General features: G+C 42.9%; 1 protein-coding gene across 3 annotated transcripts in view; it reads right to left on the reverse strand.

Moving 5' to 3' along the window:
* The window catches only part of MEGF6 (multiple EGF like domains 6), a 1002006-nt gene that overhangs the window by 256497 nt on the left and 727347 nt on the right, over nucleotides 1–18162 (reverse strand). For all 3 annotated transcript variants that reach the window (XM_069239937.1, XM_069239938.1, XM_069239940.1), the window contains one exon: nucleotides 6553–6675. In XM_069239937.1, coding sequence (XP_069096038.1) covers nucleotides 6553–6675 — 123 coding nt within the window. The remainder of the gene's footprint in view (nucleotides 1–6552; nucleotides 6676–18162) is intronic.

Here is an 18162-nt window from a genome sequence, read left to right on the forward strand (position 1 = left end):
GGCGGAGTGGGAAGGGTGCGACGGGTGCAGTAGCACCCGTTGCGATTTTCAGTGTCTGCACGGCAGACACTGAAAATCTTTTAGGGGCCCTCTTACGGGGGCCCCTGCAGTGCCCATGCCATTGGCATGGGCACTGCAGGGTCCCCCAGGGGCCCCACGACACCCCTCACTGCCATCCTGTTCCTGGCGGTCACAACCGCCAGGAACAGGATGGCGGTGAGGGGGTCGGAATCCCCATGGCGGCGCAGCAAGCTGCGCCGCCATGGAGGATTCCTCAGGGCAGCGGAAAACCGGCGGGAGACCGCTGGTTTTCCGTTTCTGACCGCGGCCATACCGCCGCGGTCAGAATGCCCTTGGGAGCACCGCCAGCCTGTTGGCGGTGCTCCCGCGGTCCCCGGCCCTGAGTACATCAACTTATTTGTCGGGAAGTAAAGCATAGGAAGGTGCCAAATTGAAAGGACCTATGAAAACACCAGATAGAACTCCTGATGGCCTAGTCTAGCCACAGGAGAATGAAGAAAGACTAAATGGGCTCTACTTTGCCCCTGTCGGACATCCACGTGTATGCCTAAAAAGCCAAACTGACAGACTGATATTTGGCATGTCTAAAAGGCAGATCAGTGACGTTGCGCATCCACCCACTTTAAACTAAAATTAATTAAGGCAGTCAGTACTTCTTATAGGACTCAGCAAAAATATTTTATGACGCAGTACAGGAGCCAAGCTTGCCATTGCCAAGGACTCCCAAAGTGTGCGGGGTCCTTTCAAATGATTCAGAACACTATAGTGGGAATAGCAGTTAAAGGAAACAAACATGATCCAGACAACGAGAAATCAGGAATCACTGTTTTGAAATAATGTAGTAGCATCCAGCTTCTTCAAACTACAAAAACACAGCCTCAAACATAGAATGGTCACAGTGCACTACACATAAAGGGCCACAATCAGCAGTCGAAAACCACAAGGAAAACGTTGTTCTACCAACAATATGACCATCGCAGTTCCCATATTGCCAAGGCTCTTAAACAGTATGTTAACAGTCTGAACTAATGGAACAAACAACACTTCTGCGGCTGATGCCGCAAATCTCAAAGGGAGGAATCGGGGGTGAGGGGGTGTGGACAGAGACGGAGTGGGGGATGAAAATAAAAAAAATATATAAATACATAAACACACCTCTGCCACGATGCACCTGTCTTCTGCCACCTCGTGTTCCTCTTGCCTGGATGTGTTGTCCCAGCATTCACTGCGACACCAGTAGAGGCTCCTCAGCATTCCTGGCGCTGCTTTCATGCTACACCTAACATGAAAGCAGCGCCAGAATTGGACTGAGTTGCTTGGCCAGCCGCTCAGGGACAGCCCTGGGTATGTGCTGTTTCTCCAGCCCGGCTATTAAGCACAGCCGGGCTGGAGAAACCTAAGTGTGCATGTGTGTTTGGCCAGCCTAAGACGGCCATTAAAAGACACATGTGCACTTAAGTGCACACTCTCTCCTCCTCCCACCTCCCGTGGTCCAGCCCGGCCCTGCCCAGGCTTAGGCAGGGGGTGACGCTCCTTCGCCATAGTGAAGGAGCCGCCCCTGCAACCCAGTAAATGGAAAGATATAACCGTAGGAATCTACTACTCTCCGCCAACAGCGCAGACCCAAGATGAAATATATCGGAGCAGTCATCAGCTGAAGACACTGCAATATAGTGCGACATTTACTCTTACTAAAACAAAATCTCTTGCGCATGGTTTGGCAGCTTCTTCTCTTTTTCGCACACGGTCGTCTCACACTACATTGTAAAACAAAACAATATTTTAAGTTACAAATTAACTAATACTTCGTGAGCTGCGTTTGGCTCTAGACTCACATAGCTTTGTTGCACTGTTCTCAATTGCCGAGAGACAGTCAGTCCGTGATTCTGTGTCCTTAAAATTCACTTTCTCACCATAGGCCTGCGGTACTGTTATCCCTTTGGCAAAAGGTGGTTTCAAATTGTGCAATGACTTTTTGAGTATGGAACAGCATTTAGGAACCAACATATGTAATCTGAACATAAACTACCGAATCCCAGGGAATCGCAGGATGGCATGCCTAATTAACATTCAACTGGTCTGTCGCAAATTGTGACACGCTGTGACTGGCTGCAGTCATGGGCTAGCGTCCTCCGAGGATCAGCAGACCAACATCCCTATGATGGCATTCAAAAACGAAAAACTAGTTAAAAAAAAAAAAAGCAGCCTGTGCCCCTTGAAGAAGCCACTGTTGTGTTTAACAAATAAAACGTTCTCACCTGTGGCACTTACTTTGCTCCCTAAGGCAGCCTACACAGTTCCTAAAAGAGAAGGGGTACTAAGGAGACACCTCCCCCTTGTGAATCAGTTAAAACCCCAATTCGGCCGGTAACATATCAATGTACTTCAAGCGTAAACCACTGATCATATCGATTCAGGAATAGAAAGGGGCACCCCTTTCATGTCCCTCCAATCTACAATTCGGAAAGAATTGCAACGGTCCTTTAACGAGTCAGGAAGAACTCTGACTCATAAAAGGGCTTTTGCACATAGAAAAACAACTTTTGCAGTAAAAAATCCTGTCATTTATCCCAAAATTTACAAACGCAAAAGGACTTTGTACATGAGACCCCAAGTTACTTGAAAATAGATTTTCTTTCATTGAAAGCCACTTGCAATGTTGTTATCTGACACTTGTTAACCGCACAACTGCTATTAGTGTAGGATGGTGGCAGTCCTTCTGTCTGAGTGATTACAAGTAGAGCTGTATGTTTATTTTAGTGAGGGTGTGGTTGTGTTATGGTCTACGTAGAAATTGTTGAATGAGATGTACTATCTTCTGACACACTGTCTGGTTGTGTTGTAGGGAGCTTTATGTTTACGTTAAACATACCAACCATTACAGAAATATGTGAAAGGAAGAGCAGCATTTATTCTACTTATCTGAGGGACGAATATTTGCATGGTGGGTATCTCATCCTTTCCTAGTTAGGCTGGTGGTACGAACTCAGTGAGTAAAATAATGCCACAGTAGATGGTTCCATTGGGTCTACAACACAAGTTTAGGCACAATTCAAGGAAATCAAAGACACTACTGGAGAGCTCAGTAGATGGTCGAAGGGGTCCACTAAGGTCTGGTGAAAGTGCAACCAAGTCAGTTTAAAGACACCTCAGTTAATGGTTCATGGGGTCCACCCATGAGCATTAAAGGTGTGACACACTAGTGCTGGGGAATCCGTAGTCCAATGCAAGGAACAATACTTGACACCTACTAATATTACACTGAAGCCTCTAGGTCTAGGCGGCCATCCTTAGTCATTACGGACATTATTAGTAGTAATTCAGTAATGTCTAGATATGGCCATGTTAGCTCTAATTTTACAGAAATAATAGACATCCTGAGCTGGAAAGGCAATGGCAGCAGCATCTGCTGTTCAAACAGAGAAGTAAAACGGTTACTCCATTCGCTCCCATCCTAAAGTTACTTGACGTATCTGTGTCACTGGGGAACCAAAGCTTCAGAGCTGAACCTTCATTTAACAACCTAATCCAACCTGGGAGTTGCAGCCTCCATTCAATTTAATTGAACCAATGGGACTGGGTTATCAGACTACATTAGTTGTTACAGGAAGGCATAGGTCTGAAGCACTTTGCTGTGACACAGAAGCATCGGCGAACCCTGAATCATTCAGTACACATTTTAGATTTTATATATGTTCCACATGTAGTAGAAATGGGCCAGTAGTGCAATGCGCGGAACAGCTGTCAGTGGGTTAATGCACACAACACCCATGACTACTTTGGTGAAGAGAGGTATACAAGTTGAGTGGCACATGCCTCTGCTGATGTTCATGGAAACTCAGGTATGGATATTTTGCAGTACACCCAAGACAGGGTTAAGTTAGATAAATAGAGGACAGAGTGCATTGGATATTTGATTATATGTTTATTTATTTTAGGGCATTTCACTTGGTATGCAGTGCATCATTTACCATGCCCATGGTCTATTGGCACAGCCGGGTGTCCTGGTATGCAGACCAGTGTCTACTTGCTACGAGTTATCCCAAAGGAGGGGGCTTGATACAGAGTTGGGAAGTGCTTCATTTGTGAAAATGTCGGCATGCTACATACTGAAGCCGGTAGCTTAAATCCACTTTAGGCCTCATTAATCCACTACCAGACACTCCCTTCCCCTTTATTTTACTCTTCCAGGTATCTGCTTTCTCCCTTTCTGACAGTTTTTCCTTCTCTTCCTCCATCTTTCTGTTTTGATTTTTTTCCCTCTCTTTCTCTATGGAAATGTCTGATGCAGAAAAATAAGTGCCGGTCCCCAAAATTAAGTGCCGTTGGCCGCCACCAGCAACAAAGGCCTCAAATTTAGCACTAGGGAGCATATTAACAAGAAAGTGGCGAATCAGCTCTGATGTGCCACTTTTCTTGTGCCACCCTGTGCCCCCCTAATGTCACCATGGTAGCACTGTATTTACTATACAGTGCACCATGGCGCACTGTAGCATAAGAGCACCATAATTCATGACGCTATTGTGGCGCTTTTCTGGATTAGCGCCATAAATTATGGCGCTAGTCCAGCAAAGCACGTGGAGGCCCATAGGGTATTGTGGAGAGTCACTTTAACACCTGCCTGAGCAGGCGTTAAACGTGACAGAAAAAATGGCACAGTGAAATCTTGTAAATTTCACCATTCTTTTCGGCCTCTCTGTGTGGGAACGGCCTTCTTGCATACATTATACCTGACGCAGGGATAATGTGGTACAAGGGGTTACAAAGTGGAGCAATGCATGCAATGCACCACTTTATAAATATGGCGCACGGTGGGGACCTCCTTAACGTAAAAAAATGACAGCCTCCAAGTGAGTCATGTGTTTTGATGTTTATGTCAGTTTCCACGTCCCAGTGTGAGACTCGTCTGTTTTCTGTCTCAGTGATAATGTAACCTCTGCTAAGTAGTGTTATTGTATTGGCAGCACTCAACACAGAAGGCAAAAGGAATAGCTCTTTCTGGCTTCCTTTGCCTTTTAGCACTTTAACAAGGAATTCAGAGGTGGAGGACAGCTGTATACACATCCATTCGTTTCCCAATGATCCCTAAGGCTGGTAGGAAGACAGCCACAACACTAGAAGGGGTAATTTGAAATAGATTCTCTCTCTGTGTCTCTTTCTCTCTCTCTCTCTCCCTCTCTTCCTCTAAATGGTTCGAGGGTCATTAACTTTCTGCTTCTGCCCACCAGGGCTAGATGATGAACAGATGGGTGCATCCACTCCAGCCTTTGGCTCTCTTCATTTTAATTCACAGCATTTTGCTCTTGCAGATGTCTACCTCCGCTTAGAAAGTAGTGCACTTTAGTTTTAGATCTAGTAGCTGATTCTCTGCTTTAGTTTCTGCCATCATTTCATGTTTCTATTTATGTTTTCAATGTGCCATGTCTTACTTTTTCTTTGCAAAGAAATATGCATTCCACTTTTTGAAGGCAGTTTTTTTATTGCTTTTACACTTTTAATTTATCTTGCATGTGTTTGCAAAAAAACGAAGGAAACCGAAGTTCCTTTGGCTATGCTAATATCTGTTTCGACGTTCATACTTAAGATCAAGTAATACACACCTTATCTCACTTTCTCAATTCACTTTAATTCCCCTCTTTTCGTTCCACACCACACCTCTTACATTGTTCCTTTTTGTGTCTCATTTCACTGAATTCGTTTACTAACACCGAGCCTTCCCTTTTTCCTGTGAGCTGTACTTATGAGATATAAAATTAAATTGTGTTAGTCTTACAGGGAAGCCAGCAATGATGTGCATGCTAGGGGGCATATTTATCAAAAATGTCACGTAACACAGCAAGAAACCATGCTGCTCTGAGTTGAGTGACACGGAGAGGCCAGGAATGTGCCATAGTTAACATTATATTGTGCATTCCTGTCCTCCCCTTGCACTGGTGCACAATGTGCTTCCTAGGATCTATGCAGGCACTCTTTCACCATAGTGCAAGGGAGCCTGCTTTGCAGACAGGGTTGTTTTTATGCAGGAAGGGTCACCTTCAGGCACAAAAACAATCCTTTGAGGTTTTGTCCTCTTTCTAAGTATGCTGAAGAATGTAGCACATGTAGAAAGAGGAAACAAACAAGGAGAAACAAAGATATGTCTCCTTTTTACACCACCCTGTGCAGGCATAACATTTTGGCGTATACCCAGGTCTACCACTCATTGTAGATGTGGGAATGCACCAACATCCATGAGTGGGTGCGTGGGAACACCCACACTCCACTCATGGAATGTCTCCCTGGGGCGCAGTAATGTAAGGCAGCGACTTCCGCTGCCTTGCATTACTCCAGATTTACCTAGCACCTCAGGACAACGCAAGTTGGCCTTGGTAAATCTCATCTAGGGTTTGCATCACACTTGTGTTACCTTGCATAGCACAAGAGCAACACAAAACTTTGATAAATATGGCCCTTATTGTGGGGGTTTCCAACGCAGGCCTCTCGCTGTGCTTAATTTATGTGCAATTCCTGAGCGTCAGACGGCCCACTTACTAATGCAGGTTCTGCCATCCGTGTGCAGTCGGAAGCCTGGTTTGCATTCGCAGTAGTAGGAGCCCAGGGTGTTCACACATCTCTGCTGGCAGCCCCCGTTGTGAACCTGGCATTCATCGACATCTGGGGAGGAAGAAATAAAAAAAGTTACGATGTAGGCATTAGGACAGCAAGGCAGACAGTATTTTAGTGGCAAATCCATTCAATACAGTTTCAGTACAAGCAAATACTGTGAGTGACCACTAGCCTTCTATAAGAGACCAACATCTTATTTCACATTAAGAGCAGTAGTGGCTTGTGGGGATTCCTGGTGGCGGGGCGGGGTGACACGCTGGGTGGGGAGGAAGGGGGTATTGGAGCAAAGGGTCACATAATAATTAAAAATAAAAATTAAATTTAAAAAACGTACCTTGGCTACCGTGCTGCGCTGCTCCTCGCTCCTCTGAAGGCTGCAGGCACAGGCTCCCAGCCTGCCCTGTGGCCAATCCTGACGCTGCTCAAAGCAGTGTCAGGATTGTCTGGGAGCACCCAGGCTGGGTGCTCCCAGGCAGGCTGGGAGCCTGTGCAGGCTCTCTCCAGCCCAGCAACAGTGTCCCCGGGCTGGAGACAGCCTACTGCGCATGTATGTTTGGTCGGCCAGAGACGGCCAGCCAAACATACATTTGCAGTGAGGGGAGTGCACAGTGAACTTCCCTCTGCTCGTCACCCCCGTGGCCCCGGCCCTTTCACAAGGAAGGCATAATAAACACAGTTTATTATGCCTTCCTTGTGAAAGGATTCGCATTGGTTGCTGCTGGTGAGGGGGACGCTCCTCCGCCCATAGGAAGGAGCCGCCCCTGATTAAGACTAATGTTTTATGCAGATTAATGACTATTCAGAGCAGTTTCTTGCAATTACTTTAACCAGGAAGTGACTATTTTTCCATAAAATTATGTGTAGCCCTTACATTTGCCTGGGCCTCGACAATGGGGGTTGTCTCTAACGAAGGGTCTGCTCAGGGTGCGATTATCAAGTGACAATGACTGTTTCTTTTTACATTGCACATTATACCTGCCAAATTTACCACCCTATTTTGTCCTTGCCACAAGTAAATTGATACATAGCATTGATTTTGGCCGTGATAATCAAATTGTATGGGATGTTTAAACACACCCTTAAGCAACTTCAAAAACAACATATTAGCCAGCTCTGATCTTCACATACTACACAAAAAATACTGATACTGTCTGCATGACAATCACAGGTTCTTCCAACCGCACACTTTCATTGGTAAGCATGCTATCTGTCCACAAATGTTTTCCATGAGGTGCTTCTTAGATAGAACTCCATTACAACTTCATCAGCGGGTGGAACCTTCTAATAGCATTGTAGCCTTTCTGCCTCGTTATAATCCTGGGTCACTCAAGTGAAGTCCTCCAAGGACCGGTATTACTCTTGGCAGCAGTCCATAATGATACATTATTGGCTAGATCTGCGGTAAGTCCACACGCACTTGAATTCTGTGATCTTAGCCCGAGTTCATAGTAAGTTATGCCCCGAGAAATGTTCTCGAGCTTCCTAATATCTGTAAAAGCAGACTGGAATGTGATTACGCTCATTGGCAGTCCCAATCACAGCATTCCAAACAATGTGCTGCATTATTTCAACAAATATATTTTGCTTGCGTCTGCTGCATTTGAAATATATTGCTTAGCCATCTGGGAAAAGTGTTCAGAAACAGGTTGTTCCTTCATTGAGAGGATTCAATATTAAATAAAGTATTTGCCAACTTCCACTTCATGGTGCATTCCACCAATATGGAATAATAAAATAGGTTTAATGCACTGAAAGTTTTCAAGACCCTGGGATTCGGGAAAAACGAATTAAGAGTAAGGCACTGAAGATCACACAATCAAAGAGAGAATTCTTCAGATGATCCACAATGATTTTCGAGAGATTCCCCCAGGCTCCCATTGTGAAAACCATATCCTACATAGCCCGCAGATATCTTAGCCAAAACTTGGGTAGCTTTAGAGAAGAAAGATTTGTCTTTACCAAGTCAGTATTCAACAGTGTCATTAGAAACTGGGTCATCACAAGCTGAAGAGAAGGACTTGGGAAAGAAGCAATTGTAGAGGCAGAAGCTTTTGTTGACTGTGAGGGTCAATGGCCAAGTTTCTGATCAAATATTTTTAAATAAAAAACATTTCTGGATTGATCTGATGATTCCAGTTTTTAGGTCTGCCATGAGCCAAGACCGTTTTGTTTTTGATAAAACTATAGGTATACAATACTTATGAGGGTTTCAGCTGATCTTCTTCTTCCATAAGTCTGTTATTAAATCATTTAAATGTTTCTTCCCCCTGTTAAAGCTTAATGCATGCAGCAGTGGGTCAGCCACTTCAGCCACTTCAGCTATTGACTAACGCCACTGTGAGTGAATGCATTCTGCCCTTTTGCAAAGAGCATACCCACACACACACAGACATTCACTTCAGTGCCAGAGACTCCTAGGGCAATGTGTGTTTTCTTGGGACCCAACATTTTTTACTTTTAGTCATCTTTTTGTAGATTCATAAAGGTCCGGCAGTGTCCATAACAATAATGTTCTGTGTCAAAGAATGGAACTCCACACTGGTAAAAAGAAAATGTATATATTTAATTAGCCTTAGATATACATAGGCAAATAAAGAGCGGTGCCAGTGGAAGCGGTAGCAGTGATAAGCACATTTCCAACTGCCCCACAGCTACCTTAACGCCACTTTGAATCCTTCTCCATTATTCCTTTCTCACATTTAAAATTCTACACAGCTTTTCCCTTTTTCAAAAAAGTTGTTTTTAACATTTATAAATATAAGAAATTCATGAAAAAACTCATAAATTATTAATGTGAAGAAAATAATTTGATCATCCCAATAAATCTCCATCAAAACGTGCAGGTAATTTTCTCACTCTTGTACTCCACCTCAATGATTCATTAAAGCTTGCAATATTTCCACCACTGTTCAAACTACTATTACCACTGTTACCATCCTCATTTCTCCTTGGTAGACTATCCGTTCTACTAACCACATTGTCACCCAACATATACCCAGTATTTTCATCCACGTCAACACAAGTGACATGATTGTGGTCCATTCTTGCTCTTGGCACATGCTCACACAATGCAAATTCCATAACTTACCATCCTCCAGTTTAACAGCACTGCCCATGACCTTTACAATTCTCAAAGGTTTTCACCACACCACAGCATCTCTCTCAACAAATCTTGGACTTCTTACACATACATACGGTCCAATTTCTACCTTGTGTAATTTATTGTTACCACACCAATACAATTTAGAACGTTCTTGGAATTTCTCCACCTGCATCCTCATTTCCTGTTGTTGTTCCGTTCCACTAAATATTCCATTCATTTTTTTAACTACCATGGCACCCGTTTAGTAAACGGTTCCCCCCCCCCCTCAACAATTCAAACAGCATTTTGCCTGTTACTGCATGAGGCATGACCCTATATGATAACAATATTTCCTGAAGTATCTTTCTCCATGGTAAACCTGATTTAATAGCCAACTGCATAGCTTCTTTAACTACTCTATTAAATCATTCTACTTGACCATTACTCTCTGGGCAATATAATTATGCTTTTACATGTTTAATACCGGCATTCTTCAGAAAACTCTGCATTTTATTAGCCACAAGTTGCACCCGATTATCCAAAACCAGTACTTCAGGGATACCTTCCTGTGCAAAAACGTCTTCTAAAAATTCTAACACTATTGGTGGTGTTATTTTTTACTATCCTTACTTCTGGCCATTTAGAATAATCAATTGGAACTATTGCATAATTGCCCATAGATAACAACATAGAGAAAGGCCCCATAAAATCAATTGCTAGTTTCTGCCATAGACCATCAGATAATTCCACCATGGTCAAAGGAACCTTCAAAGGTTTAACCACTTCATCACTTATGCTACACGCTTTACAATCTCTCACCCAACGATCCCCCAGGCTATCCAATCCAGGCCACCAAAAACGTTCTTTAATTTTCCTTTTGGTACTTGACATTCCTCCATGTCCTTCATGCCTAACTGAATGATGCTTTCCCGCATGTCCCATCATGGAACTATATTATCGCCTCTTAAAATGATCTCCCCACACACATCCAATTTATCCTTGGCTTTCCAGAATGAAGCACATTCACCTCTTAATTGACTTTCCCTAGGCCAATCTTTTAAAATATACCTTTTTACTGTTTCCAAAGTAATATTTTTTTTCCATTTCCTGCATTCACTTTTTTTATGACAACTCACTCTCAAATCCATTCCTTCCACTTCCTACAATGTCCTCATATGTGAACGCTACTTCACATTCTTCTTCAGATACTTAATTCCCATTCAAACAATTATTTGGTAACCTGGACAAGCCACCCCCGATGACATTGTTTTTTCCAAGAAAATAATATATCATAATGAAACATTTTCAGTTTTGAAGCTAACCTTGCAAAAACTAGGTGTTAGATTCTTCCCACCACCAGGTTGCAAAATATTCACTAAAGGTTTATGGTCCATGCATATTCTAAATTGTGTTCCCCACATATACATTCTAAATATCTCTGTAGCCCAGGCAGCAGCAAGTGATACTTTTTCTGTGACTTAGTAATTCTGTTTGGCTTGTGTTCATGTAATTGATGCATATGTTACGATCCATTTATCTCCTTTGTATTTTTGTGATAGAACAGCTCCAATTCCATTACTACTCACAGCCACAAATATCACACATTCAGCTCCCACCACAAAAGATTTTAAATATGGTGGCATAAACGGTACTTTCTGGATTTTCTGGAAGCATTCTGATTGTTCCTGTGACCAATGGAACGTATATTTTTTCTTTAACAAAACAGGTAGTGACTCTACCTTGGATGCATAACTCTCCACAAAACGCGAGTACAATTCTGCAAGTCCGATGTTCCTTGTTCTCTGGATCCGGAGCTTTGATAATGGCATCAACATGGCTGACTTTAGGACTTATTCCTTCCTTAGAAATTACATGACCTAAATACTCTGTTTGCCAAAAACACATTTCTCATTTTTTACAACCACCTTGGAAATATTACGCACCTTGTATGCCAGACAATATTCTATACATTTCTCTTTGAAAAACCGATGATGCACTGGCCAGACCAAACAGCATCCTGGATAAAAGCCTTCTGGAGTTATAAAAGCTGTACAATGCTTTGACTCTTCCTCTAACTCAATTTGGTGATACGCACTTGTGAGGTCTATAGTCAATGTCGATGGATGACGTTAACTCTTGCAAATTAGGTAACGGAAACTTATCAATCCAAATTGCTTTGTTTAAACACCTCAAGTTCACACACATTCTCAATTTGCCATTAGATTTGAGAGATATCACAACAGGTGATTCCCAATCATAACTCTCAACTGGTTCTATAATTTGTTTTTCACACAACTCCTGCAATATTCCCATCAATTTGCTTCAGTAGTTTATGGGTACATTTCTCAATTTCTGGCTACCACTTTCTCACATAACACAATTTTGAGCTTGAATCCATGCATACTTCCCAGTTGGTCACTAAACACATCAGGAAACTCTTCCTTCAACTTTTGGTATTCACAACCATCTTGACTACACTCATTAGTTTTCTGAACAGAATACACTGAAGGATTGTTACATGGATAAATTTTTATACCAAGTTCCATTATTTGCGGCTACTTGAGAATCATGGCCCCTTTATCTGCAACATAAATTTTACCATGATGCTTCCTGGCTTCAAACTCAATAGCTGCCCATATTAACCCTTGCAATGGCCTTCTGGGACCACAATAGCTACCAGGAGTGACATCAGGATTAGGCAACTCTTTTCCTGGCCATAACTTATCAATAATATGTTTACCTGTTATTATAGTATGCCATGCGCAGGAATCTATCGTAGTCTCAACTTGTATACAATCTATGCTTATATAACAACTTGGTAACTTCAAAGTCTTCTCACACCTTGATGTTTGATCTTTTTGTATACAATCGTTGTGCACATTTAATTTTAATCCCTGCTAAATGTATTTTTCACTTATCACATTACCAACAATTTGCTTTACTTTCTTCTTTGTATTTTTGCACACCTTACTAAAATTACCTTTTTTCTCACATGCCTTACACACTTTATTTTACACTGGATTTATCCTAGAATATGAAGGATGGATGTTTGATCCGCATCTGAAACATACTAAGCCCTTACCATTTGCCACACCTGATGCACGACCTATATCACTGGGCCTAACTTCCACAATTTTCTTTTTGCTCTTAGCATCTTTTCCTCCTGTCATTGTACTAACCTGAGTATTACTATTCCTCTCATGTCTTACAGTTTGCATACACTTCTCCGATACCTGGCAACATCAATAGCTGCCTTTAGCGGCAACTCACCACACAACCATAGTTTCTCTTGAATTTTCTTTGACTTCGTCTTCATAAGAATTTGGTCCCTCAAAACCTGTTCATATGAAATGTGCTCAAAATCGCAAGTAACTGCCAAGCCCCTTAAACCTGCAACTAATTGCTCAATATACTCATCTTCCTTCTGTGTTCTAGAATCAACTTTGAACCTTTCAATAACTACATTAATTTTCCTTCCAAGTCTTTCTTGCATCTGTTTAAAGGCATACTGGTATACATTCATCTCACCTGCATTCTCTAAAGAAGGTAAATTCTTAAACTCCCTTAATCCAATTGCTCCTAACCTGTGTCTCATTAAAGCTAAATGCCTGTCTGTTGAGCATTCTTTCTCCTCCATTACTTTTACATACGCTTCAAACATATCTAACCACAGTTCCCATGCTATCGGTGGTTCACCCTTCTCTGCTAACAAAATGGTGGTGGTTGAATACTAGTCATTATATCGTTTACCTTCCTACAGTACTAATATACTACTGACCAATTACGTAATTTAATATACTTCAAGTAATGACTCATATAACTGAAAAATCACTATTACAAAATAATCACAAACTTTACTAATCACATAAATAAGCAATAGAATATTGTCAGACCAAACAAATTCCAACAGTATGCACAGTAGTATCACACAATCTTGAATGCTGGTGGTAAGTTACTTAAATTTATTTTCAGTAGGATGGACTAACCACTGTAAAATGAATAAGGTGTGCTGATCACCGTTGCACGAACAGGGTGTGCTGATCACCATAGAATGATCAGCAAATATAACTCCAAAGATTGAAATGTCAATACAGTTCAAATGGTGTGCTGACCACCGAATAGGTGACCCAAAAGGTGGTTCAAAATTATGGTGTGCAGATAACCTCCAGGTCACCACAAGCTCACACGCCTGTATCTATGCACGCCAGCTCAACACTTCAGCCTTGAGAACAGTCAGCCACAGCAGAATAACGAAGACACTGTCAGCAGACACAGTTCAAATGATGAGGACGCTGTCAGTAGACAACAATGACACGTTCCATCCCAATCTCGTCATCATTGTTGAAGAACAGAACTCCACGTTGGTAAAAAGAAATTGTATATATTTATTTAGCCTTTCATATACATACACAAATAAAGAGCGGTGCCAGTGGAAGGGGTGGGGTTGACAAGCAAATTTCCAACTGCCTCATGCTACCTCAACAACCACTTCAAATCCTTCACTAATATTCCTTTCTTACATTTCAAATTCCACATTCTGCATAATCCATGACAAGACAAAACCAGCATTGTCAAAAATAAAGTACTAGTAGCCAAGGCCAGAAGTACTGCTTTGCCAGTGCTTGTTTACATTTGGAATGTGATAGCTCCTACTAAAAGCAGCAATTTAACAAGCATTTGCAATGCACTAGGGTCTCGCATTTGTCCGAGTTACAGCTATTACCAGATGTAAACTCCCAACCGGATTTTCTTGCCACGTTAAAAGAAAAAAACTGTGTGATCGCGCTGATACAGTTCACTTGTAATGAAACCTATGGGCAAAAGTGCAATTATGTACGTAACCGGCAAAAGTGCAATGAACTGTGTAACAGGGTCGATATTATGCAAAGCGCTCGACTTCTGCCAAGCAAGATCGCACTATGAAAATAGAAACATGTAGTTCACAAACCTGACGGGAAACAGCGAGCCTCGCATGTTTTCAGTACTTGGTCGCTGCGCTCGAGGAGGGCTAACCACCGGAAAAGGCATGACGTATGCGTGCCTTCCACTAATCAAAGCCAGCACTTTCTAACCGGCAAGCCCACGAACCAATGAAAGACACTGACATGATGTGGACGGGGCTCCGAGCCCTTTTCTAATTCCTAAAGCATCTCGCTAGCGATACGCATGCGCAGGCTCGACCCTAAAAAGCTAATGAATTATTGGCGCTTACTCACAAGGTCATAGTTGAATCTGAAGCCGAAAGCATCCAGAAAGCCTTGCATAGTAACTAAGAAAGCAATGGAAATTTTAAACCCATCCGTAGGATATGGGAAACTAGGTGTTTTTTTTAAACATATTATTGCAGCAGTGTGGCTTAGTATAATTCTTTACCCTGCTCCATGCACACAGACTCAGTGCTATTAACATTACCTTTTTAACTCTTATACAAGTACTGACAGCAGCACCAGAAAACGAAAGAGATATGTATGTATGTATTTTTGCAGGATGAAAGCTTTATAGATTCAATTACGTAATCGGCAATTACTTTTTTGCAAATTTAACACAAAAAAGCAACATGTTAGCAGTTAGGAATATCTAAGGCCCTCATTACAACTTCGGCAGTTTTAGCCAAAGACTGCTGAAGCTGCGGGCACCAATGTACCGCCAGTGCTGGCGTTATTTCAGGCTCCCTATTTTGACTTTTCCGCTGGGCCAGCGGAAAAGTCACATCAACATTGCTGCCAGCTCGTAATAGAGCCGGCGGCAATGCTGATGTGCAGCGGGTGCAGTAGCACCCATCGCTCATTTCACTGCCCGAAATTCGGGTAGTGAAATGCGCGATGGGGCTGTGCCTGGGGGCCCCTGCACTGCTCATGCCAAATGCATGGGCAGTGCTGGGGCCCCCAGGGGCACCCCAAGTCCCCCTTACCACCAGCCTTTCCAAGGCGGTGTTTACCGCGGTGGCCAGGCTGGCGGTCGGGGACTCGCCACGGTCATAATAACTGGCGGAACACCGCCAGCCTGATGGCGGTGTTACCGCCAGCTTACCGCCGGACACCAGGGTCATAATGAGGCACTAATGTTTTCATGTAAGATTTCTAGATTTGAAAAAAACGCCATGAGATTACATTTTTGGGGCAAATTCGGAACCTGTGTTTAGAAATGATTACAACTAATCTAAATTATTTAAAAAAATTGCATCAACAACTGGAACCTGCTTGAAGGCTGCATTATCAGGTTACAAGTAATAATTTACTTAAAATTATTAATTAAACATGTTTGATACTGTTCCTTCTAACATAATTAAATAGAAGGCCAGAACAGATATGTGCCAGTACCTTGCGGATAAATCCTAGTCAACGGATTCCAAATACATATAGGGAGGCCACCAGTTTATGTGTCCTCTGAAAAATCGGAACGCACCTCTCTATGTCTAGCATAGCCAATAATTAGATTTCACTGAATGGAAGGAAAGAAGTTCACATGATAACAAAGCAGTCGTGGCTCGCTGGGCTCACAAGGGGCGGGACGAGTGTGGCACGCGGTGGTGGAAGGGATTAAAATTGAATAAAAAAAATAAAAAATAAACTTTTTTACCTGATCTGCTGCCATGCCGCACCTCTTTTTCCCGTTGCTGCAGGCACAGGCTCCCAACCTGCCCTGCGGCCAATCCTGACACTGCTCAGAGCAGCGTCAGGATTGGCTGGGAGCACCCAGCCAGGGCACTCCCAGGCAGACTGGGAGCACGTGTCTGCTCTCTCCAGCCCGGCAACACAGTGTTGGGATGGAGAGAGCCCACTGTGCATGTGTGTTTGGCTGGCCCGAGACGGCCGGCAAAACATACATGCACACTGAGGGGAGTGCACAGTGCACTCCCCTCCACCTCATCATCCCCAATGCCCTGCCTCTTTAACAAATGAAACAATAATATACACACTTTATTATTGTTTCGTTTGTTAAAGGATTTTCAGTGGCTGCTGCTGATGGGGGGCAGTGCTCCTCCGACCTAACGGAGGAGCCACCGCTGTAATAAGGGTCTACCCTACACCCCCAAAATAGTAGCCTCACACAGCAATGGGGAGAGTCCCTAGGATGTAAGGGACAGAGTGGTAAACCTAGTAACTGCTGCTGTAAGACCTGACAATAAAATGTGTGAAAGTACTATGGGCACATCATAAATTCAATCCAAAATGTACCAAGGAGCAGAGAGATAAGGAAGAGCTATGCAACAGAGAGGGCTCAAGTGAAGGCATTTGAAGCACTTATTTCTCTTGACGCTGGATCAGAGTGAATTCCAACAAAAACACACAGTGGCTCCAACACAAACATACAAGTGTTAACCAAAGCTTCGGGTTCAACTAGTGTATCAGTGCAAATGACTACACTCTGCTGAAAGCCAAACAGCAGTATTTAAGGCACATGCCTGCTCTGACAACTCCAAGTTCAATCAGCTCCAGGTTTTTGTGATGTGCCCCCAGACTAAGAGGTTAGTACAAGAATACAGGCTCACGATAATGGTAGAGGGGTAAGGACATGAGCTAGCTACAGAAGCAAACAGAGCTCTATGAAAGTTGGAAGAACTCTTAAAATAAAAGGTCGGTATGTTGTGTGACATCGGTATCATGTCAGGCGAGCTCGGCCTTGTGGCTGCTCAACGTATGAGTTCTTGTTTTCCTCCTGCCCCTGTACCTTATAATTATGTTTATTGTATTTATATGTGCTGCTCGTCCCTTTCTTAATAATAAAGGTAAATCACCTATGATTTCCAGTTCTCATGCAGCTTCGTCTCGTGGACTGCCTACGTACCAGCCTGCATATCTGCTTGTTGCCAGTCTATCGTTTCATCAGTGTTTTCTGCTTGCAGCAACACCTGGTATAAGGGGCTGCCTCGGAACTGAAGGTTTGCCTCTTTGTCAGATTAACCCAAATGAACCTTTGCCTCCTGCTGTAGATCGCACCTTGTTTTGCTTCTACTTGCCTTTGTCACAACTTGCCTGATCCGGTATCATAAGTGCCAAACTTCACTTTGTGCCAGTGGTGGCTGGTGACTGAAAGCAGTGGTGGGGCACAAATACAAGACGGAATTGCACCTTGAAAGTGAGCCTCACCCACGTATTTCCATCCACCTACTCACCCACTGCCTTTGGTCACCTACCCATTTACTCATCCACATTGTCATCCACTGCCATTCACACAACTCTTATACACAGACACCCACATTTTCTCAGCCACTCAGTCACGCCCTGCAAACACTTATTCAAACAAACACACATTGCCTCATCCATCCAGTATCCAGCAGTTTCAGTGATAAAAGCTACACGTTTATTTGAGCTGCAGATTACATGTTTAATATGACATATCACGCCATTAGTCTGCAGAAGAAATAAAACTAGCATAACTAGCCATGATAAATTACTGGAACCATTACTGCCTTTGAGAGATGAAATCACCTACAGAGACATTGAAGGGAG

This window comes from Pleurodeles waltl, chromosome 6 (assembly GCF_031143425.1).
Source record: "Pleurodeles waltl isolate 20211129_DDA chromosome 6, aPleWal1.hap1.20221129, whole genome shotgun sequence".
NCBI lineage: Eukaryota > Metazoa > Chordata > Amphibia > Caudata > Salamandridae > Pleurodeles > Pleurodeles waltl.